Source organism: Argiope bruennichi, chromosome 9, assembly GCF_947563725.1.
Source record: "Argiope bruennichi chromosome 9, qqArgBrue1.1, whole genome shotgun sequence".
Lineage (NCBI taxonomy): Eukaryota > Metazoa > Arthropoda > Arachnida > Araneae > Araneidae > Argiope > Argiope bruennichi.
In genome coordinates this window covers 71,629,770-71,657,546 of record NC_079159.1, presented here as the reverse complement: position 1 = coordinate 71,657,546, position 27,777 = coordinate 71,629,770, and the positions used below count along the sequence as shown (strand labels likewise).

Here is a 27,777-nt window from a genome sequence, read left to right as displayed (position 1 = left end):
AAAGGAAGTTTATTTGGATAACAGTGGAATAATTATCGAAAAGAGAAAAATAAATATTGTAATGGTTACATAACTCTACTACCTTCTCTTTTGAAACAACAGATGGCGTTACCTTATTAACATCAAGGCATATTTCCCATTATCCTTTTTGGGGGTCATTATTAGATTGTATTCTAAGTGAATGTCTTGTATTTTTGTTTGTCTTGTCTTGTGAAATTTGGAACTTAGAAAATAATTAAACAACTGTTCTTGAAACTCGTCTATTATTTTCATCTATTTCCCTAATGAAGTTATTAAGAGTCTCTCTCGTCCCTCTACAATATCAATGAGGATGAGTTGGTTCGCGAAATATTTTAATTAAACTTTTTTTACAATGCTTAGTCTTAACATAATTATTTTTCTTATAATTATTTTTAAACTTCAATCTGTGATCTATAATTAGCATCATTTTAGAAACCTTACGCCTTTCAGTACGTACTATACACTCACTATTAAACTTGCATAAAAATTCGAGCTTTAATATGAAATGGGAAATAATTAAACTGCATCAGATCTAATAACTTGTTTGCTAGATTGTTATATGCTCATAAAATATTTGAAAATAATAAGCGAAATCATTTAGCATCAAAGCTTTTAATACGTTTCATTCTTTTTGTAATAGCTTGGAAAATTTTAGTTTAGAGATTCACTAAAAAAGATTAATGCGCCACCATAAGAAGAGTTCAAGATTGAAAAAATAAATTATATTTTTATGCATCAATTTCATTATAAAAAAGACCTTTAGTGATCCGAAGTGCATAGATTATAAATATTTTTTTGTTTGAAAATCATTGCATTCTTTTGAAGTTATCTAAATCTTTAATCATAGTCAAATCTTTAATTCTTTATAAGTTATATCAAATCTTTAATTATAATCAAATTTTTAATTCTTTATAAGTTATATCAAATCTTTTATTGCTAAAAAACTCGATAAAAATTTTAAAAAATACTTTGAAAAAAAAACTAATTAATTCTTTATAACCTTGCTATCCACGTTGGAAGAAATAAGATGCTTCCAGTAGAATCCAGAAAAAAAAATGTTTATCTATATCTATATCTATACTTATAATAAAGCTCAATGTGTGTGTGTGTGTGTGTGTGTGTGTTGGCGCTCTACAGGTCAGGTCATTTGACATACAGCTATCAAATTTAGTACATGTATACCTTAGAGGTCGGGAATGTGCACCTGGGGTCCCTTTTTTTGAAATTTTAATTAGAATTTTAATTATTAGTTAAAAACTAACTTTCCCGCCAAAAAAATCTTCCATTTTCCCCACCGCCAACTTTCAGTTATTTTTTTCTCCCAACAGAATTGAGGCTAGGGTTAACATTTTTCGGCGGATTATTTCAAACGATTCTGTTTATTTTCTTAATGTTTGATGCATTTAAAATTAAACATTGTTAATTAATCCATGTTTCACATTCATTCTGAAGTACTTTTGAATTAAAATAACACAGAATAAAGGAAATTAAAAATGTATAATCTGCATAGCGTTACCCCAACTGGCGTAGAAAAATTCACGCACTTGCGTTAACTTAACTGGCGAAGAAAATTCACGCATGCGCATTGTTTTCTGACTGTTGACATGGCAACCAACGGATGATTTAAATTATTTTTAGGTTAGTTGCATGCTTTTTTAAGTAAATTGTATTTATGTTAGTTATATATTTTTTGTATATGCTTATAGTTTTAAGTACATCGTTTTTTAAGTAGTTTTTTTAACCTATTTTCAATGATTTAAATTATTTTTAGGTTAATTGGATGCTTTTGTAATTAAATTGTATTTATGTTAGTTTTATACTTTTTTGTATATGCTGATAGTTTTAAGTACATCGTTTTTTAAGTATTTTTTTAAACCTGTTTTCGACCGATTATTTTAAACGATTCATTTTATTTTTTTAGTGTTTGATGCATTTAAAATTAAACATTGTTAATGAATCGATCTGTTCATGATGAATCTGAGAAATTTTTGTTGACAAATTCTTGAGATATTACATAAATTAAGAAAGATATTCTTTAGTGTCCATAAAGTCTAAACGCTCAGTGACTCTATTATCAGTAATCATAGTATTAAAAAAATGCTTTGTTTCAGTAAAAAATATTATATTAATTGCAAATTAATCATTTACACTTTAATTTAAAGCATAATTTCTACGAGGGGTAACAGAAAATTAGATAGATACATATCAGGCTATGACTGAAGGCCCTTATAATATTATGAGTGAATTATATGACTATCAAAATTTGAAGTTTTTAAATATTTTGCCGAAGAATCTATTAAAGTTGGAATTGCGTAAAATATTTAATGGTACGAAAGGAGTTCAACCTCCTGCTTGGAGCAATTTTTAAAAATCGCCAACAACGACCTTGCGAAATGTTCAAAAGCAAAGGAGCGGGATGTTCAATTATAGTGCATAATAAAGATTGCCAGCTTTGGAGCGTTATCGCAACTTGGCGAAGAAGGGGGTTAAACTCCGATTCAACCTATTTAATTATTAAAATTTAAACGAACATTAAGATTGGCGAACCGGCTGGTCGCCAAAGGCGGCTAGTAATAACAATAAAAATGATTTGAATTTTGTAGAAACAATGAAATATATATATATATATATATATATATATATATATATATATTTAAAGTTTAGTAAAATTAGAGGAATTATATTATGGTTAAGATAATTTATAAAATTTTCGAACGATATAGAATTTTTATTATGCTATAATATTTCTTTCAAAGTTATCAAAGAAAAATTTCATTGGACTTCAATAATTAGAATTTTTGGCTTGAATCCAGCGTTTTTGTTAAATTCAGGGATTCTGCTTTGGCGAGTAATAGCCAACATATTTTTAATATGCAAGTACCACAAGATCGAATATGCTTATGATCATCTGCTTTTCTCAATCGATTGATATCAAAATTTGACAATCCACTATAAATGTATTCAAAAGATAACATAGTAAATTTGATTTAAGTCATTGCTTTTTTTTTGTTTGAATTATTGCGTTTACATGAATGCAAAAGCACAGAACAACTCGTGATCAACTTTTTGAGGGATTTGGTTTCAAATGTGATGAGTATCTTGGGTGCTAAATTTGTTCATCAAATCTTATGTATTTAGCTCTTTTCAGTTTTCTTTTCATAGTTATCGAAATGCACAGAAAGACTTCCTATGAATGGATTTCCTTCGAAACTTTAAAGAAAGCTATAAATTTGGTGCTAAGACCACATACCAAATTTCATTCATCTAACTTAAAGCATTTTGAGTTATTATAGTTAAAAAAAGATGTAATTGCAAAAACGTGCTTGAAAGGAAGATTTGTAATTAGGAAATTCGTCAAACGCGCTAGTTTGAATTTTCGACGAGTACAATGATGTAAAGTAAAAATGAAGAGGGTTTCCGTATCTGAAAACAAACAGTACACAGAAGCACAATCAACTATATTAGTAGAAAAGATGGATTCATTTTAAAAATGAACATACTAGAAAAAGAAAAATATTGTTGACATTGAGTTTAATGCATTCAATAGTCTAAATAATCTTTGGCATCTTTATTTATCACAAAATTAGGTGCATTAGACATAAAAGCAGGCAACAGCTGTAGCCATGCCTGCGAATACAATGAGAGACGACAAGGTAGTGATGTGAAAGAAAGCAAATGTTGTCCAGTACAGTACGGAATCGCAATATTCAAGAGAAAAATGATCCGATTCTTCAGGCGGTAAAATGCTGTACACTTTCGCTAAACCTGAAAATAAAATTCATATTAGAAAAATTTCATTTATAAATTTTATAACAGGTTTAAGATATCTCACTAGGTTCGAAGAGGATTTGAAAAAAATAATAATTTTTAAAAAATATTTATATGATGTTTTTCATTTATATAAGGATAAAATGATGAATAAAAGTTAAATTATTTAAATATATATGTAGCTTTTGAAGAAAAAGCATATTTTGATGTGAATTTTAGTATTTATTTACAAAAACTAGAATTATTCTAGAGCAAAAAATTGTAATAGTTTTTCCATTTTTCTTTGTAACATCAGATGTGTAATATATCTTAGAGTGTAACTAACTATGATGTAAGAATTATATTCAAAAATAAAAATTTTGTGTGTAACATATGAAATGATCTATGAAATTTTGCAAATTTTTCAACAATATTTACATTAAAAAATCATAAATTAATAATTTCTAGAGTATTCAACATCAAATCCATAGTTCATTATATTCTGCATAATATAACGAGCTCTAATTATAAATTTCGTTAAGAATCTTGATTATTTTTTGAGATATGATGATGCTCGTGCAGTAGAATTATGAAAAAAACTCATTCATCAGAAAATACATTTAAAGTTTATAAATGCTTATAAATAAGCATCACTCACATGCCAATAGTTTGCTATAACTTGGCTTCTAATTGACATAGAGACAAAATAAAGTTATCACTGGAAACAGAAACGTACCTATTTTTTTAAAACAGCAAAAATAAAAAAAATAGATAAAAATGCAAATTTTCATCCAAAGTCATGTTTTTTACCTAGTCGTATACCTTAAGTTTGGAACCAATTAATTATAAATAAGAAGGTTTATAATAGAAAGTAAATTTCTCTCAATTACAACCGGTGACAAATCGTATACTGCTATAGACTGCTCATATGTTTAAGGTATTTTAGATATGACAGTTTTATGCAGTTATAGACATAGCATTTTCGTTTTCTGCAACTAAACCACGTACTTTCCGAAGGCTTGAAATAACATCATTGTTGAGGCTGAAGACTTTAACTCTTATTTCTTCTTTCATTAAATACAAAGTAATATCTTGGATGCATTTTGGATCAAGAGAAATTAAGGATGTTTAAAATTCATATTCATTTTTGTAGTCTTATCATTATAGGCTCACAGATCATAGATGCAAGTAATTCCAGTCTGTGATAAGGAATGAAGAAAGAGATTATCTCTTTTTCTTAATGACCTTGCATAGTTGCTGTTATACAGCCTTACTAAAGCTTCCATTTCTAGATTTAGAGAATTCAGTAGGCATTTCCAGTAGATACTTCGATTCTTATTGTACAATCTTGTCCCGAAGCAGCACCAATTATTCTGTGATTTTTGTGGCAAAAAGTTGAAGTCTCATAAAGGGATAATGATCTATTAAATGACCAAATTCTAAAAAAGTTTGAAATGTGAAAGAATTAGAGGGAAATTGTGACAGGTATGCATTTTTTCCAATTGTTTACAACTGAAATTTGATATAAACATCTATACATTAGAAATCATTTCACCAACTGCAAAACTTTTGCCTCAATTTATTTACCATATTATTTGAAACGTATGTTGTAATTTCCATGCAATTACTTCAATTAGGTTTTGAATTATCGTATTAACAAAGTTTTGAAAAATTGCAGATGCAGATTTTCTTTTATTAAAAATATAGTTAATATGGTTAAAATTTAGTGTGTAGTGTGTAAAATGTAAAATTTGCCGCAATGACAGATCTAACCTTTCCCATTTCTTATTTTGCAAGAGTTTCTTATTTTTCTTTGGACAAAATGTTTTTTTTTTCGTTGAATCTTTCCTTTTGGCAAAGAATGGTTTTCGGATTGTTAATCAGCTCATTTTCAATTCGTTATGAAGCCACTTAGCATAGAACTTCCAATTCTGAATCTTAAGTTGTTTTAAACTCTAATATAACGTTATTTAAACTAAAATATAGGTATAAATGACCCTTTGCTGCATTAATTTTAACTCTACAAAATATTGTTTCCGAATTCTATAACATAATCAAATATAACGTTATTTAAACTAAAACATAGGTATAAATGAGCCTTTGCAGCATTAATTTTAACCCTACGAAATATTGTTTCGGAATTCTATAACATAATCAAATATAACGTTATTTACACTAAAACACAGGTGCAAATGATAATAGCTGTATTGATTTTAACTTTCAAAATACAGTTTCGTAATTCCATAACATAACATCAAAATAATCATTTGAATATCGCGTTTTTCTTTGCGGAAACTTACATAATAATTCTTTGCTGCACAGTTACTTTAAAATAAGCCTTGTTACGTTTATTATATGTTGTAAAGATCCTGCTGTCTTATCCTTGAATGACTAAGCGAACACTTCTGCTCGTTGATTCATAACCATCAACACTTTTCGGCACCGATAACAGCGAAAAAATAGTGCAAAAATAGCATTTTGCATATCTTGTAAGTTTCCTTTGTTGTTAGAAATCATAATTTCACAGTAATTTTGTAATTTATCGATGCAGTAATAGATAACATTTTCTTTCCCACTTACTCTTTATGAACATCTTTCTAGTGTTTGAAGAAGTATTTCAACAATTTGCTCTTTATGCCCAATTTATTCTAATTTTTCTATAAAATTTACACTATAAGTGTTCTTTATTTTAAACAAAGATGCAGAAAAATTGCAACATATTGCAATCTTAAAGGATTGTTACAAACTGTTTGGTTTTGCTTCAGACAAAGTATATTATAATCGTTTTAGCTTTTTTTAAATACATTTAGAAAAAAATAGTAAGTGGTTTTATAAATAGAAAAGTATGATCTACAATAAAAATGTTAAAAAAAAAAAAACATTTCTAGCTAAAGTTTTCGGAAATTGGTGTTTTCAACATAGTCGGAAAAGTTAATAATTTCCACTGTTTCATGCTACTCGGTATCTTTCAGATCGTTCAGCATTTTTCAAAGTGATGGTTAAAAGAAACTAACGGTTGAACATACTGATCTATAGAGTAAATGCCAGGTTTTATTACAATATAGGAATATAAAAGATTCCACCATATAACCAACTGGAATAGTTTCACCAAAATTTTCTTACATACTCTCTAATGAAACTATTATCCCTCTCAGTACCCCCGAATAAAATTATGGATCATGCACAAGGCAGTGAACGTGACAAGAGCGCAGATTTTTATTTACAGAGTCCCTCGCATAAGAGTTGTGTGCTTCGTAGTATGATAAAGAAAAATGGTGCATCTCTATTATTTGCTACATGTCATTTTCCCGGCACACGTCGATATCGAGGGTAATGAGAAGGCTGATATCCTGGCCAAGGAGACCCGAGAAAACCCTCAACTTTCTTGACTGATGCTGATGCAATAGCCAGCCGCAGACTACTTCCTGCTTCTTTTCAGAAGCCCTCCATCCCTGCCCTAAATTGTGATAGCACTATATCCACAACCATTGCTAGATTGAGGACTAAACACTTCAGGGAAATGAAAATATCTTCCGATGGCCATCGAAGCTACAGAAGTTGTCCTCACTGCATTGATACTGAACTCTCCCCCGACTGTATCTTTGATTTCCCAGCCATTTTGGAGAAGCTCTTCAAGATCCATCTCCATTCACCGCATCAACTCCTCTACTCTACTGAGGTTATTGATGTGGCCAAAGCCGTTTTAGACATTTTTGGACAGATCTAATCCTATTGCACTATTGGACAAGACAACAACAACAACAAACATGTCATTCGCCGAACAATAGCTCCGAATGAATCTACTAGTGTGCTATATTTAGCATTGACGATTAATCGCTAGGATGCAATTAGTACATACATAATTACCAGAAAACCGAATAAGTGTCTTAGATATTTTTTTTTTGCCAACTAATTAAAGCCAAAATTTGGCACACATATATAGCAGGGCAAGTAGATACAATATCATATACCAAATACAATTTATTTAAATCATTAAGTTCTTTGAGTATTGTGTTTACATGCATGTAAAAGTATAGCTTGACAGAAAAGTATATTTTAGACGTTAAAACTGTGCGCCGAATCTCGTTTATTTAAGACATTGCGTTTTCAGGTAATCTCGTTTACATGCTTGCGGAATTCCAGACGGATCGAGAGAAAATTCCTTATCGGATTCTATTCAAAATGTTGACATGTATCTGTCTACACATCATACGCTTCATTTGTACATCAAATTTTATATATCTATTTTTATACGTTTTATAGTTATCGTGCTCAACAGCATGTGAACAGTCGGACAGTCAAACTTCCTCAGAATGAATTTCGTTTAAAATTAGATAGAAATCTGCTAATTTGATGCAAAGACCACTTACCAAATTTCATATTTCTAGCTTAAATAATTTTTGGGTCATCGTGTTCACAGTTAGACATACATAATTCCAAAATACGTTTTTCAAACTCAAGGAGATCTAAATGTGATATTCATCCAATTCTCGAGTCAGAATTTCTTCTCAAATTCTCGGTATACAAGAAAGCAAAAAGTATTTGTTAAGAGTTGTTGATTGTTGCAAATGCTATAAAAAGTTTGTGTGTAATTCTCCTTCCTTTCTATTTTTGGAACTGAGGAAGATTACTTTATGGATAAACATAGTTTTTCCTAAAATTTCGTATATTATATATTGAAACAAATAAGATTAAATTTTAAGATATATTATCTTTGTTCCAATCTTTACTTAATTCCACATGTTAAGTAAAATCTGGAAAACTTGAAAGAAAGGAAACTTTTAAAAAAATCGTGTAAGATTTGTCACATGACTAACATAACTGCTCATTCCATTTAACCGCAAGTCGAATTGGTTGTTCCATGATTCGATGCCATTATTCCTCCTTTAATTAACATACTGGATTTCTAAATAAAATTGGTATGAATCTTTTTACATGGAACATATTAGAATGAGTCGATTCCCATTTTGAAAGTTTTTTCAAACGACGAAAGCATCACTTGAATTAGAAAATTTTTATTAATTTTTCATTTTTGAATAAATGCTACAATTTTTATGAAACTTTTCACTGCAGTTAATTCGAGTTTTGTCTTACCATAAGTGTGAATAAAAAATAACGTGAGTCTCCCCATTCTGGTGATGTCATGTAGCCCTTCCTTCAAGGATGGTCGTCTTGTTAGAGAGGCAGAAATACTTAACACGTTGACGACAGCATCGACAACGCCACTGACAACAATGATTACAGGAATGTTGGGTGAGACAGTGCAATCAGTCACTCGCGTCATACCTGTAGGGGATATAGAATATTATTAAATATTTTATTATAGACTTAGAAAGGAATGCTTAGTTAAAATAAGCAAGACACTTTCGGTAAGTACAAGACGGTTATCTTGAGACTGATATCTTGTTCATATGATAATCACAAATTGACGACTCCTACCCGCGCTAAAGCACACAAAATAAACAGAATGATCGGACCGCCACAACAGCAACACTGGCGGGAACTATGGTTGAGTCCTAAAGGCCATCACCGGCCGCGGTACAACCTTCCCCGTGGGAAGTATGTTCTCTTCATCGATAGGGGATAGTCACTCCTATTATTTCTGTACCCACCAGAGTGTCGAGAACCATTCACCATTCTTGAAGCTTCTCATCCTTAAGTCTGAGGTTCCTCCTATGATAGAATAAGGAATCTGCTTTCCTCTCCAAAGTTCCACTACGCACCTGCATTTGAGTTTTGACTTACCTGTGCTTCAAATTTGACTTGCCTTGAACAAATTTCTTACAGAAAAGTAATAATTTAATTGAATGTTTCTGTTTATTACTTTGCACAAATTGGTGTAATAAAAACTTGAAGAATATGTAGAAATAATTTTTAAATATTTATAAAATTAACGTTTCAGTTACATAAAAATTTGTTAATGATCTAAAAACAAATATAATCGCTTAATAAACTTATAAAATACAGTTTGATATGTACTTACTAGAGTAAGATGGAAATCTATGATTTTTATTTCATTTTTTTATATGTTTTATAGCAAATTCTTTATCATCATAATTTAATTTTTCAGCTCTCTTGTGTCTAATCGATAAAATGTTCATGGAGATAAATTGTTAAAGCGTTTTATCAAATAGTTTTGAATAACTTTTAAATCCTTATAAATATTTTACTGAAGTATGACATAACTGTTAAGATAATATCAATAATTTTGGTTTTATTGATCTTTAATTGATAAAACTCATTAAACTATTTGATTTTTTTACTTGAATTGTTTAAATGACGACGAAATTTTTGGTGCAAATTTGAAATAAAATCGATAACATCATTATTTATGCCCTGTTGAATCAATGTGCTCCTTGAATATAACCCAAATAATATTTTGGATAAGACAGCTCTGGTTAAAAATGGTTCCAAAAATGGTTTTTAAGAACGTTCAAAGATTTATCAATATTTGCTCAAATTCTTTGACAATTGTGATATTTTTACATTGTATACTTCCTATAGGAGAAACTAAGGAGGGAAGAAATAGGAATTGAATATCATACTGTACTTAAAACATTCTTTATCATGCCCATACATTAAATTAATATTTAGTATGCCAATTGATAGCATCTACTGGTTACAAACGGCATAAATAGACAAAAATTACATTCCTATACCACTGAAAGTTCGTAACATATATGCACATATCGTGGTCGGCATCCTTGCATAGGGGTAGCGCATCTTCCCCGTGATCTGGGCGTCCCGGGTTCGAATCCCGGTTCGGGCATGGTTGTTCGTCATCTGTGTTCTATCCGTGAGGTGTGTGAATGTGCCCCCCCCCCTGTAAAAAGGAGTTGTGCAAGCGAATGTGCGAGTTTCATCTTCATATGAGCTAGAAGTCAGACTTCTGCTCTCGGGTGCTCACTCTCCGAAGGTACTGCACCCCCTTTCCGTGGAACGCGGACACGACATCATCACCTCGGTCGTGACTGATCGGTTTCCACTTTGATTTGGACAGATGGGTGTCGGCTCTGGTGTTGAACTCGTCAACTGATCATGATTCATAGATATGAAATCCATAACAAATTAACTTTTGTATTGTTTCAAAATGAGTTATTAATCTAATTAAAGTCAACCTAACCGTTGTTAAATTTCATATATATTATTGGAATATCCTCGATTTTTTTTCTTTGGGAAAAGGTTTTTTTCTTTGTATTAATAATTAACAGCATTTACCAATGTCCACAAGGTAAATCTCATGTTGAAGATATTATAATATTAACTTTTTAATAAATTTCTATACTGTCAAAAATAAGTTAATTTTTTTTAAAAAATTATCACAAAAAATTATAAATATTTGGAACGATCAATATATTGTATACCACGATCTAATGGGTAAAATATCTCAGGAGTCCAAAATATTTAAATAATTTTAAAACTTTTAGTAATTAAAATTATTAAGTTAAAATATGATATAGTCATTCATATATAAATGATATATGGTATTTAAATTATTAAGGGGCCATTGTTCTTAAAATATGAAAAACTAGCAATTTAAGTCATTCAATAATATATTATTCTGGAATCAATCAGTGTATATTATGATATTTCTCCTCTTTTATGAGCCACTGATAGAAATCTAATTCAATTCAAGTAGACAGATTTTTCTTATAAAGTTCATTGGCCTTATCTATATAATAAGTTTCTATTTTATTCATGTAAATTCTATTTTATTCAATTCAATTCTATTTTATTCATGTAAATTCTATTTTATTCAATTCAATTCTATTTTATTCAATTCAATTCTATTTTATTCATGTAAATTCTATTTTATTCAATTAAATTCAAGTAGACAGATTTTTCTTATAAAGTTCATTGGCATTATCCATATAATAAGTTTCTATTTTATTCATGTAAAATATATAAAGCTTTTGCTTCGCTTTCGCATTAAATGAAAGGAAAACGAAAAAGACCTGAATATTTTACTTATTTATTTTAATGCAAACAAAACAAAACCACTTGCATTCTTAGAGATTTTATATAAGCTTATTTTCAAATTTCGAAACTAACAAATAGTTTTGTTATAATAAGTTTATTTTCAAGTTTCAAAACGAACAAATAGTTTTGTTATAATAGGCAAACCAGTTCAAAATGCTCCTTAACTATATTGCGGAAGCAACTATACAAAATAACCAATTTTTCTAATTAATTTTTTCCTATTTGAAACTAAAGCTATTCTACTACATTAAATAGAACAATATGAAAAGACTTCTAAATGTAACCTACATGAGCTGGTTTAGAGAATTTGACGATTATGAAAATAACACTAATAGAATCGAGTTTTATAATCATTTCTTGAAGTTATTTATTTCCAATAAAACCTTCCTTTTCATTTTTTTAAACATTTCTTCTTTATTTAAATTATTTCTTAATGAGTTTTTCTTGAAAAGGGTAAGATAATAATTTTTAATTTATAAATGAGTGATGATGGAGAGTAAAAATATATTGGAAAATTTTTTATTTGAAAAAATGAATTATTCAGAATGGTATTAAGTAATTGAATAACCATAACCACATCGAGTATTATGCTTAATCTTCGCGTATCTTTTTCATCGTTTCCTTTTCCCATCTTTTATTCTATTTTGCATATACATATACATGGGGTTGCCAGAATATAACAAGCATTTAAGTGCTAAATAAAGTATGAAAAAATAGGTAGAGAAGGGAAAATAGAAGCACAGTTATCCAGTCTATTTAATACTTTTTCGAGCTACATCTGTATAGTTGACACCTAATGACACATTTGAAAACTGAGTAAAGTTCGAAAACTCGATAATTTGAAATGGACTGCGCGCAGAAAATGAGAAGTAATGAGTAAGACATCGTTTCATAAAAACATTAAACATTCCCAATAAAACATAAGAGGATAGAGTAAATTATTTTGCAATGTTGGGAAATTTTGTTGAATCCAACCTTCGACGTATTGATTCCACACACACACACACACACACACACACACACACACACACACACACACAAACACACACACACACACACATATATATATATATATATATATATATATATATATATATATATATATATATATATATATATATATATATATATATATATATATATATATATATATATATATATATATATATATATATATATATATATATATATATATTTAAACTTTCATTTTAAATTTTTCTAGCTGGCAAACAAAGTTTTGGAGTTCGAACGATTTTGAGATGAAATAACAGCTATGATGTCATAGCTCTACGTCAACCTTTTAAAAACGTATCTGCTGTCAAAGAAGCATGCATAAAAATAATGCAATACTGGTATAAACAGATAAAATAATATATGCGATTAAAAGATGATGGTGAAAATTGCCATTTATGCTTTATTCATTGCCTACGCGATTTCTAGCTTCAAAGCCCCCTAACCAAAACAACATCATGTTCTCACATGATAATAATAATTTATTTAATATATATTGAAATATGAATTTTCCATTTAAAAGGTTATGCTGTACTTCGCTTGGTAAGTCCTGTAAAATAATAATTTTTAATGCAGTACTTGCTTGAAGTTTATATATTAAGTCCATATAATTTATCATAATAATTAAATCTTTATATTTGGAAACAAGGAAATTATTAAATTATAATTATAATTAATTCTTCAAGAATGTAAACTCTTTATTTCCATAATATACATACTAAAAAATGAATCATTAACATGTCGATTAAGTTCACAATTTCTAGATATATGAAATTAAACTGACCAGTTTTAAAAGAAGGATCTCATAAAGTTCACTGCCTGGGCGATGTCTGCAAGACAAAGCAGCAAAGTCTTCATCATAGTGACTATATAAAAGCTATAAAATTTCTAATCTATAAAATTCCTAAAGCTATAAAATTCCTATAAAAGCTATAAATTCCTAAATCTGCCATTGCGAACAATGACTTCCAGAAATATTTGTAATAATACACTGTTACCGAATGAGACCATTGATCCCATATAATTTTTAGCAAGAAAATAGGCTTGAGCAGTGTTAGAAATAAAAATAATAAACGCTTTGTACTTTTAAATGGTTCATAATGCATAAATTTTTTGTTTCTTATGCTCTTTTCATCATCTACGTTTCAAATAAGTCAATCAGTTCCACACTATCCTATACTAAACCAAAAAAAGAAGAAGAAAAAATGATTTACTTACCTTAGAACGGAATATGACTGGACAAGAAAAAAAAAGCTTACCTACTGATGCGACTCCAAGTGAGAATACGAGGAAGACTATATCCAAAAGCAGTATTTTCTCAACTACAAAATAAAATAGGGAATATGCTAGGATTCAAAAAATTTAACTTCTGTTAAGTCATATGTCAAGAAAGCCGCTTGATGAATCTTTACTGATATTTTTAAGAGAACAGAAATACTCTGCCTATTTTATTCTCACTTTATTGATTCAAATTTAGAATTATTTAAATATCAATACAGTGTATTGAGATAAATTAGTATAACATCGTGAAATTAACTTTTTTTGTATATAATAGAGGGTTATTTGAATCGTCATTTATTACAATACTAAGATTGAAACCAGTGGAACTTTCTCGCATAATCTCTAATAAGCTTGTCATGCCACGGAACGCATTACGCGGCATTGGCGTACAATAGTAACAAAAATTTACTTTTGGCGTGAATTTAGCATTTTTACTGAATCTACTGTTTTATCTTTGGCGAATTTTTTAGCAATTAATCCCTAGAATGCGGTAAACAGTATCCGAAAATAGAATTTCTGCTTTAGACATGTTTTTCTCAATCGATTGAAAAAACACTGATCTGAGATAAAATTGCACTTGTAGTCACAAAATTCAGTACCTATTTGATATATTTAGGCCAATGCGTTTACATGTTTCTTAAAGTGCAGACGAACAGACAGTGAACCCATTATTGGTTTTGACTCAAAATGTGTCATCTACACTATAGATGTTAAATCTGTGTATCAAATCTTAGCTATCTAACTCTCTTCGTTTTGTAGTTATCGTATTAATTTATTTTATCCATTAAAAAGTTCCTGTTCGTTATGGGCTTGTCATTTTCCTAACCTCTATTTCAGGAGTTCCCAAATTGTAGGTCGAGACAAACTAATCACTTTCTAATGTGGTGGATCGGGAGTAGTGTGTCAAGATAATATTTTGAATCGAGATGCATCTTTTCACAATTTGAAAAATGTGATGTTGGCTTAAAATCTTCATTCAGTCACATATCAGAAAGAATCTTCTTTTTGTATGATTATAATATCTTTAAACGAGCAATTCTTGTGTATCTATTTATTTCGTGTATCTCGGAAACGGTTCAAACAATTTGGATCAAATTTTATATTTAGATAAAATTTTGCTTTTTAAGTTTATCTATATAGGTGTCTTTCTTGAAAAAATTCGATTTTACACACAAAAACATTTTTATAACTAACTATTAGAATCCAAAAGATGGAGCCACCAGTTCAAGCTGAATCTAAACAAACCAAGGTAAACATCCGAGCTTCAGTAAAAATCTTGTAATTTTAAACGAGCAACTCTTGTATATACATAAATTTGTTTATTTCATGTATCGAAATGGTTCTAACATTTTTTTTTATAATTAACTATTAGAATCTTTTTCTATCTGCTCTCATGCTGACAATGTCAAATACTGCCAGGTCGGACATGATTTCATCATGTTAAAACTGAGTATAAATTCAAAAATATAAGTAATGATGGATAAACTGTAAAAAAGAATGCTGTAATATAGCAGATTGTTCCGAATAACATATTAAACTAAGTGCATACATGATTTTTTTTTATATGAAAGATTAGTTCATTTGTAGGTAAGATTGAAAAACATTCATATGTAATCAGTATGTGATTCGTATATAAATACTTTCTCGGGGGAAAAAAACACAATTTTACAGAAGAAAAAAAAAAAAAAAAAAAAAAAACGAGATAAGCTTACTCACACTGGTACTTATATTTAATAAAACATATTTTTCTTCACAAAAATTCCTTTTTTTTTAAGTCCATAAAACCTCTTTTGGAAATAAGATGTGTTGTTTGTCTCTGGAAAAATTCAATGTGTCGAAGATGAAGTGGGTCGTTACAAATTAATAAGAAGTGATTATATGTGTTTGGAAGTTTTGGAAATTCTTACTCTATCTCATTTGGACTGCATTTCAAATTTTGCATTTCTTTACTGTTATAGCTTGATTTTGTGCTTTCTAATTCCCTTCAAAATTTGTTTATTGAATTTTGGATCATCTCAAAGAATAAGTCCCATGATCTTATAGTACATCAATACAGTCATAAACATCATACAGTTATGATCACAGGAAAACCAATTTGCATTACTTGCACGATGATATCATCTGTCACAATATTACATCGTGAAATCACTCCAACATACTGCGATTTATTGGTGCTTTATAGAGCCATCCTTGGAATTTTTCGATATGTATTAGTGACTAAGAAGCATACATGATTAAGACACATACTGGATTAAAATTTCATTCAAAATACAAATAAATTCATAAATAAAAATCAAATCAAAAATTCGCTTTTTTTACCTTCTTGATAAACCTCTTCTGCGGCATAAAAAGCATATGCTATAAAGGGTAATCTTCGTTTCTTGATTTTCAGCCGGGTTCTTAAGCTCAGGATATCATCTGCAATATATGATAATCGAAATAAATATACAAGGCAATATAGATAACTGCAATAAATATGCACTGTAAACGATGCAATCTATACATGATATAGCCTAATATATACGCGTGAAAATACATTAAAAAACTATATTTAATAATGTTTGAGTCAAAAAACGTACTATTAAAGGAATTACGTAGACAAAATTTTTATACAGTCACTCGTCTATTAGTCATTAGTTCGATAAAATAATCTTCGGAGTAAAATTTTAAATTAAAAAAACCCAACTCTTGATCCGTCAAATCAAAGCAATTTCAAATTCTTTGAAAGTCATCTTTTTAAACCAATCACAGATTATTTCTAGGATATATGTTTAATAAGTTTTAATTGCAGGAAAATAAATAAAAAAATTGTTTAAAATTTGACCTGTTAAGGTTATTTTATTAAATAAATACGATATAGCGAACAATGTTTAATATGACCGTATGTAGTGTTATTATTCGCTTAATACGTATTATCAAACTCCTAAGCCAACATATTTAAATGTACACAAAAATATTATTTTATTATGATCACTATTTGTCCATTGCTATCAATTTTGAATTAAAGAATTAATTGATCATTCATTTTCAACCACCATTCACTACTGATGTTTGAAATTTCTTGCTTTGCTTGTAAGGAAATATCTGGGAGTCATTTTCCCTCATGGGATGGGGTTCATTTTCTTTTATCTGGACTAGAGCGTTCTGGATTGATTTAAACTGATAACTAAACTGACAGATCTCGTTTGAAATCTGAGCAATCATTCACCACTTCTATCTCCGATTTAATTACGAAATCCAAATGGATAAAAAGAATTGATTTAAGTATTAAAGATAAAAAAAATTTTGAAAAATTGTTATTTTTATTTATTTATTTATTTATTGAGCAAGAGCAAGAAATAAATGTCGATGATTCTCACGAGGACGAATGTGTTGAAGAAAATACTCCAACAAACACCAAAATGAATCAAGCTCTTGATATTTTAAAATGCGGAGTGCAATATCGTTCAACAAATTTTAAAAGTATAGTACAAGTAAATTGTGTATACATGTTAAAACATAAATGCCGACAAGCAAAAATTAAAGAATTTTTTGTGTGTTATTTTTGAAATACGTGAAAGATTGTCCTCAGTCAAGTGCTTTTATTCTTTTTGCTTGGTGTGATAAAAATACAGTTGAATTTACCTAATTCGGTTGTTGTTATCAATTGCTAAATGTTACCAATATTCTTGAGTTTCAAAATGATCACATTACTGTAATATTAATAAGACAAGGGAATGTATTAAAATTTAGATTTCATTATTAATTCAGCAGAAAATTTATTCAATTCAGTAACACATCTTATGTCATTAAAGCAGTTTTCCAATGGAAGCATATACCTAGTTTTAACAGATTAGAAATTACTTAATGGGCCACGATCAGAGTTACCACCTTGTATGAGTGAAGCATTATTTGTATGTCAAGGGACTTGCATAAAGCGACATAAAAATTGGAAAAGACAAATAAGTTGAATTAGAATAAGCATTCTGATCAAATTAAATCATTACAAATTTAATGCTACCAATACAAATTCAATTAAAATCAATGATTTTAAAATTCAAAAGTACAGCAGCTTTCTATTATTATGTAACATTTAAAAAATAATTAAATTTTAAAATTAATTACTTACAAAGTCATATTTTTAATGCATATCTTGAGATTTAATAGCACATTTCTTAATATCTACGATGTATGTGCATACAAGCAGGAATTTAATTAACACTAGAAGGAACTTTCAGTCATACTCTCGAATAAATGTCCTTGTTTGTTACTGACCGCATACCAATGGCGAACAAAAATCACGAGAGAATCTATCAGCATGCGTTGTTTGGTGGTAAATTGCTGCTATGCGGTTATTTCGCAAGCTCCAGAACACTGAATGTCCATTTTGGACGTCTTTTTTCCAACTGATTGAAATCAAAATTGGTCCAAAATTGCAGTTGTTGTCACAAGATAACATATAAAATTTCATTTATTTAAATCATCACGTTTTTGAGTTATCGCGTTTGCAATCTTGTGAAAGGACTTGGCCGATAGAGGTCGACTCCTTGACGGACTAGGTTTCAAATTTGATATATCTTCCCTTTAGGTGTTAATTCTGTACACTAAATATTATCATTTTTTTTTTGCCTTTGCTTTGTAGGTATTGTATTAACTTATAATCATCTATTTACAGTCGATAGAGGTCGACTCCTTGACGGACTAGGTTTCAAATTTGATATATCTTCCCTTTAGGTGTTAATTCTGTACACTAAATATTATCATTTTTTTTTTTTTTTGCCTTTGCTTTGTAGGTATTGTATTAACTTATAATCATCTATTTACAGTCAGTTATCCTCTCTCATTTGGTATCAAATTTTAATTTCAGTTAAACGAATTAATATTTAAATTCTGATTATATTAAAATAGTTTATTTCCTTTGATAACAAACAGTTGTACAAATTAATAGAATTCTCAGAAATCACGAAAAAAGAGTGAAACACCAACCATAGAATTTCTTCTTTAGAAACCTGAAACAAACCCAATTATAGTAATGGCAGTTGAAAGCCAAATGCCATTGGCTTAACCATTGACCAGCTTAAATTCAAAATTGCAATTTTTACGTATGAATAGAAGCAAATTTTTATTGATTTGCAATATGAACACATGGTTGTATCACCGTGTTTGCTATTGTATCATCCTTTAAAGCGATACTATTAGTCGCATCCATGAAATATGACAAAAATTTAATGCACGCTCATGGATCATATATGAGTTAGGTCCTTTCATATATCATCTATGCTATGGGCTATATCATCTATGCTTCGCTTTCATATATCATCTATGGGCTAGGTTAGTGAGCTTTCGTGGGATAGTCATGGGCTATGTCGGTGTGCTTTTGTGGGTCATCCATGGACTAGATGTGTGCGCTTTCATGGGTCATATATAGGCTAGGTTAGTGAGCTTTCGTGGGATAGCCATGGATTATGTCGGTGTGCTTTTGTGGGTCATCCATGGTCTAGATATGTGCGCTTTCATAGGTCATATATGGGCTATAATGGCGCACTTTCATCACTCACCAAGGAGAAAGCTGGTATGCTTTCGGGGACATCTATGGGCTAGGCTAGTGAACTTTCATGTGCCATCACTACAAATAAAAATATTGTTCCGAAATTTCCTGGGGGTTCGTTTGGATAATGGGAAGCGACAGAGTAGAGTCGTCGTGAATTGAGGAGTCACGAACCAGTGGAGTCGAAGAGTAGTCGGAAGCGAAAGAGTAGTCGTCGTCGTGAACCAGTGGTGGACAGAGAAGAATAGTGCGAGAATAGTCGGAAGCGACAGAGAAGAGTAGGCGGGATCGACGGTGAAGAGTAGTCGGAATCGACGGTAAAGAACTGGCCTTCCAGAGATAAGCGAGGCAGCGACGGAGTGAAGCTAGTGCTGAACTAAGCTGTGTGCTACTGTCTGCAGTAGAGTCTGTTTGTATGCTGCTGTGTATGCTGTTGTATGCTGCACGTCTCGGCTGAAGATAATCGTCTTCTGTGCTGTATATAGTTGTCGTCTTTGTGCTGTCCTGTGTGTCTTCGTGTAAATAAACGTCTTTGTTTTTTTTTCTACCACCGCCTGCTGGTTGAGCGTTCTCCACACCATATAACTCCCACTATCCAAACGAACCCCGGAAATTTCGTAACAATATATACAAATTATACGAGAAGAATGAATTATTTTTAAGCAATACCTACCTGATATATCACCATCGTATCCTATATTGTTCGCAAAACGGGGCTCTACATCTTCCTCCTGCGGACATCTGCCATGTATGAAATTTTCGTACTGAATGACTTCTGCGTCTTCTACAGTGCTGTACGTATGGAAAGTAGAGGCCTGCCTCGATGTGTAAGGTTCCTCATCGAAATGTGACCTTGATGTTGAAGGCCTTTGCATTCTCGCTTCTTCCATGGATATGTAAGTCCCAAATTCTGTTTCAGAAAACTGTGGCGGTGGCTTCAAAACTATTTCTTGCTGTTGCGCTTCGGATACAGTAGTGAGTTCTAGTATTTCTGAATACTCAACATCCGTTTCGAGGGTTACCAATGTATCAGGTTCTACTTCTTTGGACATGCCGGTACAAACAGGAATGACACTTTATTTTGGTGAATGGCGGTTGCAAATCAGTATCATTCTGAAAAGGTAAATTGAAGTCATAATTATTAAGAGTTTTATTGTGACTAACAATACAAGTTGTGGTATCTGCAAGTTGCAGAATATCATTACGTTCTGTTAACCCTAAAATCAAATCAAATGCTTATCATTTACAGCAAAAAAAAGTTTAAATTTTAATGAATTAAATGTCTTGTATACAATGGTGCAGTGATAGCATCCGAAATACTCTGATTTTAGTGATATTATTGAAGGGGAGAAAAGAATGGAATATGTGATAAGGAGGGTCAGCAGGAGAGTTAAAATTATTTCTGAAAATAAATTGAAACCAATAGTTTTAAATCAAAGAAACTTTATGATGGCAAAACAAAATAAAACAAGAAAAAAGTTCTCAGGTCAGAGGATTTTAAATGCTTATCTAAAGATTCATTTACAAGGATACAAAATATCTGAAAAAATATCAGATAAAATAACTGCCCTTAAGCAAATGAACTATGAGTAAAAACTGTCTTAAAATATCTCAAGGGTATTGGAAAAATTTTAAGATAACTTTTAAATCAGAGATCCGTCTCATTCACACGATGGATAATGCATTTTATTTTTTAAATGCGAAACCATCTATAAACAGTGCTAAATAGCATAACAATATATAGTTTATTTTGTTAAAAAAAATCTCTTTAGCATTTCTTAATTTTATATAAGCAAAATTAAGTTATATTAGGGCCTTGGGGCATTCTAAATTAGAAAGTGTTCTTATTCTCCTCTTCTCCAAATTGATTATTCTAATTTAAAATCCATATAAGCAGATTTTAGAAATAAATATTGAGGAAAATTAAAACGACAAAGCATTTCATTTCAGTTAGCATTCAAGAGAATTAAATACAGTACATACCGGGTATAAAAAAAATTAAAATTTTAAACGTAAAACAAAAATGATAAAAAAAAATTAATAAAACTTTTAAACTCATTATAAATACTTAAAAAAAAGAAGCGAAGGAATCGAAGATGTGACTTAAGTCAATCGATCAAAATTGAAAATTATTAAGAATATTGTTCTGAAATTTAAGTGACAATTATTTTTTATTCAAATATATTCGAGTATATAGCTCTTGTATATCAAATTAAAACATAAAATTATATTAGTCTGAAAAAAATACTTCCAAAATCGGGACCTTAAGGCTCTTAAAACATTACTGGGCTCCTAAATAGTTGCCTGCTTTAATTAATACTTAGTTGATAGTCAGATTCTGATTTTAGGTAGGGATCATGGACATGTCTGGACGAAACTGAAAACTGGATGTTAATCACTGCAAGTTTATAAATAACTTTGACACTTAAAAAAAGAGCTTGATTTAAGAACCTTTATGTAATTGTTTAAAATGTAAAAAAGATGAAAATTACAACTAGTAAAACTATGAAAGAATAAAATTTTGATACTGAAATTCGGTATGCTCGTATCATACTTTATCATTTATATTCATCTTATACTTCTTGATAAACTTAAATTTCGGGACTGAAGTATTAATTTATTCTCGGTGACATTTTCGCTCAATATGTTAAAAAATATGTGTGATTATTTATCTGAACGAATTAAAGATTCTAAACTGATATTTTTTAGAGACCAAAAATTATGAATACAACAATTGAGACTAGGATACTATAGCGGTATAGCGATGAGCGAGGATGGAACGTGGGGGACCTTGTGGTTCGCAGCCCAGTAACATGATCACCATACAAAAGCAATTGCTAGAGTAGCGTAGCCGTTAACTGGTTTATAAGCTTTCCCTACAAACTCTCCGTCCAGTGAGTCGGAGGTGAGACGAACAATATGGCTGTTGAGTGGTGATGTATTAACAGTTGATTCTAATGCGCCTGTACCCATTTGAGCTGCGGCGAGCATGTGTGGATGAGTGGTTGCTGATGCTGTTGCTGCATCAAGTGAGTCTGACGACTTTGGTTTGCTATGGGTAGATGGCGCTACAGCAGCTGTACGAAGATTGAAGGTTCATCGTCCGAGGTTACAAATGTGGCGAATTGGTATGAACGAGGATAGAACCTGGGACCATGTGGTTCACAACCTAGTAACATGACCACGATACAAAAGCAATTGCTCGGGTAGCGTAGCTGTTAACTGGTTTATAAGCTTTCACTACAATACAAACTGAAGGAAAAAATAATACAACCAGCAGAAATGGACTGCCCGAAGTATGCGTGCATACTTTCAAATAAAAATGTCATTCCTTCTCTCAGCCGCATAAAAGAATAGACCTTGGCCTAGGTTGCTTTTTTTTGTTTTATTTTATGAGCACGTTAGAATATGCATTTTTGATGCCTTTTCACGACCGACTGAAAAAATCCAAATAGCACACAATTTCAGTAATACAAACACATACCGAATTTCATTCATTTAAGTCGTTATGTTTTTGAATTATCGTTTTTATGCCCATGAAAGAGTACAGACAGGCAAACGATAAACACCTGATATGATTTGGTACTGAATTTGAAATAAATCAGCCTTTAGATGTCAAATTTTATTCATCTAGCTCTTTACGTTTTGTAGTTATCGAATTTATTCATGTGTGCTTGGACAGCCAGACAAATGACTTTTTTTCAGCGGATTTCCTTCAAAGTTTGGAATATATATGTGAAACATATATTTTGTTAGCAGTAGTGTGGCCGAATAGAAGAGGAAACTTTTGAATACTTTAAAACTTCTCCTTATTCCATCCCGGGAGGTATAATTTATGTACAAGAAGCGATGATGAAACTGACCTCCGTTCACAAACGATACAAGAGCAGGAGAGTGAAAGAAACTGAAATTTTTTCTTCGATTATTTTCATATGAGATTTTAATGGGGAATTCTTTAATACGTGTAGACTTAGGTAAGGGAAATTTAGGTATCTTTAAAAGAATGTTGCAAACATTAAGGATTTTTATCCCTTCACTCGGAGCGTGAGAACCCGCTGATTTCAGGAGTTTTGCAGAGCTGGAGTAGGATTAATTACATAAAAAAAGTGGAATTGGATTAGGAAATAAGAGACCATTTTAGAATGAAATTAATATGGGTTAAATTAAAATAAAAATCAAGAAATTAATTAGGATTTAAATTAGACTCAGAGATATCCATAATATATATATGTAACATATTTTGATTGATTGAAGTAGAATGCAGGTTCAAAACAGTGAAGAGACTTGGTATTTTTAATTTCGTTTTATTCTATTCCGAGTGGCAGGCATGATTATATACAAGAAAACGCAGCGCGGCACACGCAGAAGTAAGAAAAGGGAAAAAGGATGATCACTAGCCTTATATAACATTTTCTGGCCAGGCGCCAATTCAATACACGTGTGACCTTTGACATTTTTTGAAGGGTAAAAGTATCACTCATTTAATACGTAGTACTGATGGCGCATTATTTTTACAAAGGGATTAATTAAACCGAAAGTGGAATTGGATCACGAAATAAGAGAATATTTTAGAATGAAGTTACTATGGGCTAAATTAAGATAAAATCTTGGAAATTAATTAAATTGAAATTAGAATTAAAATATCATTACATATATATATATATATATATATATATATATATATATATATATATATATATATATATATATATATATATATATATATATATATATATATATATATATATATATATATATATAAATTTAGTGTAAAGACTACATCTAAAATTCTTCAACATGTTTTTGAGGCATAGTATTCACACACAGACAGATATAATTCTAAAAATATGTTTTTCGAACTCTAGCAGGTCTAAAATGCTGAAATTCGTCAAAATCTTGCGTTCGAATTTTTAATTTTTTTTGCGATTACAATAATATTTTCTCTTTTTATGGTTCGTACGAGAAAGTCCATAAAAATATAAATGCATTAAAAAACACTAAATGCATGTAGAAATTTTAGAAACTAACAAACGCAAATAAAATATATCAAAAAACGACATGTCTTACCATGTTTGCAATTCTGTATTATCCATTGCTCTTGTCAGGACAAATGCAAATTCTTGAGGAACTAATGAAGTAAACATCCGGAGGCAAATCGAGTTTTCTCGAAAATTCTATCGCAAAACGAACTCTTAAATCCAATCACGGCGAGCAAATTGAAATTGCTGAAATAAAATAACAAAAAAACAGACAGAAACGCTTTAATGGGAAAAAATAAATAGAGTTCAGCAAAGATTGCTCAACACTTTTCATGAAGAGTCGAGCATCCTTTAATTCGCGTACCAGGTTTATGGTGGTTTTCAGAATTCCCGGGCATTGCAGGCTCCGTCCAAGGTCATTTCATCTACAAAAGGGTGGTCTGGAAAAGAAAAGAAATAAAATATTCCTGCGAAAAACAAGCGCAAATTATTTCCGAGAACAAAGCATTTGTTTGTTTAATTTGTTAGATACTCGTGAGAGAATATCTTTGAAAGTTGGAATCAAAAATGGGTGAAAATAAATGATTTTAAAATACTCTAAAAGAAGAATTTAGAATTCTCCATTATAAACTAATTCGCAAGAATAAACGATTTTACAGACATCCGTATTTTAAAGGTTGCTTTTATTAAGTCAACATTGTTATTTTACTCTTATGAAGGGAAATTAGAAAACTATGAGATTCTCTTGCTGTAATACAATTTAGGACGTTTGTATTTCACTTCGTAAAGTACTAGAACCAATCGAGTAAGCGTTTTGGACGTCGCTTTTGTTGGTCGAGAGGGAGAAAAATATGACAAATTTGATGTAACTCTGTAATTTTGGTAATGAGAACATATAAAAAATTTTTATATTTTGTTCACTGTGTTTTTATTTTTTTTGAATCCAAAATGAATACATTATAATGTTTAAGAAAATTAAACTTATATTTTGACGAATTTGGTCTCCCCGAATTCGAAAAAACCGTTTTGGGAATTACAACTACCTCTGAACATAATAACTCAAAAATTCTTTGAATCAGACGAATGAAATTTCGCATGTAATCTTCACATCGAATTCATTGATTTCTGTTAAATTTTGAAAGAAGTCGAGGAAGTTTTTCTCTTTTACTATTACAGCTACAGATTTCTGACTCGACAATGTTTTTTATATGCTAATACATGTCATACAGATGTTCACAATGTAATTTATCAATTTTTCCCTTTTCAGTCAGAAATCTTATTTCCTTGTAAGTTCAACCATAGTCACCATTGGTTTATGCATTCTTGTCCCCTCCATTTAGTTATTACTTCCCCAAAAATTGAATACTTTCGTGTAGGATTTGACACCGATGGGATTCTCTCTGGAGATCCCTGGATGGTTTGTCGTCTCTTTCTTTCTTTTAACATTTTTTTCCCTTCCTTCCGTCTTGTGCTCTTCCATTTGGTTAGATAACTTAGTGTTATAAGCACCGGGGCTCAGGATGACATTATGTTATGTCTGTTCGAGTGCATGAAAACCTCATTAGTTAAATAAAATTTGATATACAGTTTACACGTAAACACTGATATATAATGCATGTGTCCAAAATTTTACATATAATAAAATGAGTTTTTTTAAATCAAATTTTGAGTCAAATCCATAAATGTGTTGACCGTCTATTTGGTCTATTCTTCGCATGAATATAAACGCGATGCACAAAAGCGTAACAATTAATCAAAACCAAATTTGGTATGTGATTCTGCGATTAAAATTGTAGTTCTATATCAGATGTTGGTTTCTATCGGCCCAAAAAACTCTCTAAAAGTGCAACATAAGTTTCCTTCACTATACCAAGAAGTAAAAACACTCATATGTGTAACTCTATAAATAAAAATATGAGTATTCATGGCGTTCACATCTTTGTTGAAGCTCCATAATTTGTATAAAGAAAGAGAGATTACACTTTAATTAGATTGCACTTGAAAAAAATTCAGAAGTTCCCACTGTTTGAATTAACATATTCACACATTCTAAATTTCCATCTATTAGCTATGGCATCAATGCACTGATGAATTTAGTAAAAAATTTAATACACATCTGCAAGTTTAGTTATAAATCTATATACTAAATTTTATCTATCTAGTTAATTTTGTTTTTCAATTATTGTATTTATATGCATATTTTTTATCGAAATATTTCATTCAAAATTTAATATAAACATAGCTTTGTGGTGTATATAACTACAATAGGGTGGATATTTAGACCATACTACATCATCACTAATACTTTCATTTCCATTCACGTTCGAACAAATGCAGAGGCATTATTCAAAATTGTTTTTCTTTCCTTAAGCGAGATTTAAACTCAGATATTTATCAAAATGTCGGGATTGAAATGATAATTGCAATAATTTCTCAAATAGAAGAAAGTAGTAAGTAACACACAGAAATTTGAATACACCGCCCCGCCCGAAGGCACATGAATAAAACTGAATGATTGGACCGCAGCGACAGCAACACTGGTGGGATTTGCAGTTGAGTCCTAACGGCCATGGCGCAACCCTTCTCTTGGGAAGTACGTCCCAAGGGAACCTCCCCGTCATCGCTGGGAGGTAGCCAACACCATCTTTCTCTGTACCCACCAAGGAGGCGAGAACCAACCACCAAACCGGAAGCTTCTCATTCTCATTTTTGAGGTACCCTTACTAGTGGGAGAGTAGTTAGTAGTAAATTAGCTTCAAATAATATTCGGAGGGAAAAAATGGATAAAACTAAAAAAACGTCATAATGTATAAACAATTATGCCTTGGCACTCAATAGAACAGATCGTACACTTATTAACTATGATAGAAATGTACTTTGAAGGATAAAAATTTTAAGTTTAAGCAAAGTTTTAAAATTTTAAATAATTAAGAAATTTAATTATCAACTAAATTTCAATGTGTCTTGCTGATAATTTTCGAAAATATTATTGCAAAATAATAATAATAATAATTTTCTCTCCACTTTAAAATTTGAAAAAATTGCCCTTTCATTAATGCCAATTCAGTTATCATAATTTTATACTATTTTTAGTGAACTTTAAAAAAACACTTTAATAGATAATTCTGCAACGGAACTTTTCGTCGTTGCAATAGAATTTAAGTAATTTTACTTGCTTCTACAAATATTGAAGAGCGTATTTCTTTTTCATTGTAGAAAATTATGGAATGA

At 30.4% G+C, this 27,777-nt stretch overlaps 1 protein-coding gene across 1 annotated transcript; it reads right to left on the bottom strand.

The window, feature by feature from the left end:
* Positions 1–3,613: 3,613 nt before the first annotated feature.
* Positions 3,614–24,753, bottom strand: LOC129985135 (uncharacterized). The gene is made up of 6 exons (XM_056095052.1): positions 24,635–24,753; positions 20,241–20,680; positions 16,360–16,458; positions 14,019–14,081; positions 8,863–9,054; positions 3,614–3,786 (listed from the first exon to the last, which is right to left on the bottom strand). Exons 2-6 carry the CDS (start codon positions 20,617–20,619, stop codon positions 3,614–3,616), a joined length of 906 nt encoding a protein of 301 aa, XP_055951027.1. The 5' UTR covers positions 20,620–20,680; positions 24,635–24,753.
* Positions 24,754–27,777: the final 3,024 nt, after the last annotated feature.

What these genes read in the sequence shown, in the direction of transcription:
- LOC129985135 (XM_056095052.1), bottom strand. Translation starts at nt 20,619, where the DNA reads ATGTCCAAAGAAGTAGAACCTGATACATTGGTAACCCTCGAAACGGAT. An exon ending in ATACGATGGTGATATATCAG is followed by an intron (nt 16,459 to 20,240) that starts GTAGGTATTGCT and finishes CATATATTGCAG; the next exon opens with ATGATATCCTGAGCTTAAGA. An exon ending in ACTTGGAGTCGCATCAGTAG is followed by an intron (nt 9,055 to 14,018) that starts GTAAGCTTTTTT and finishes TATCCCCTACAG; the next exon opens with GTATGACGCGAGTGACTGAT.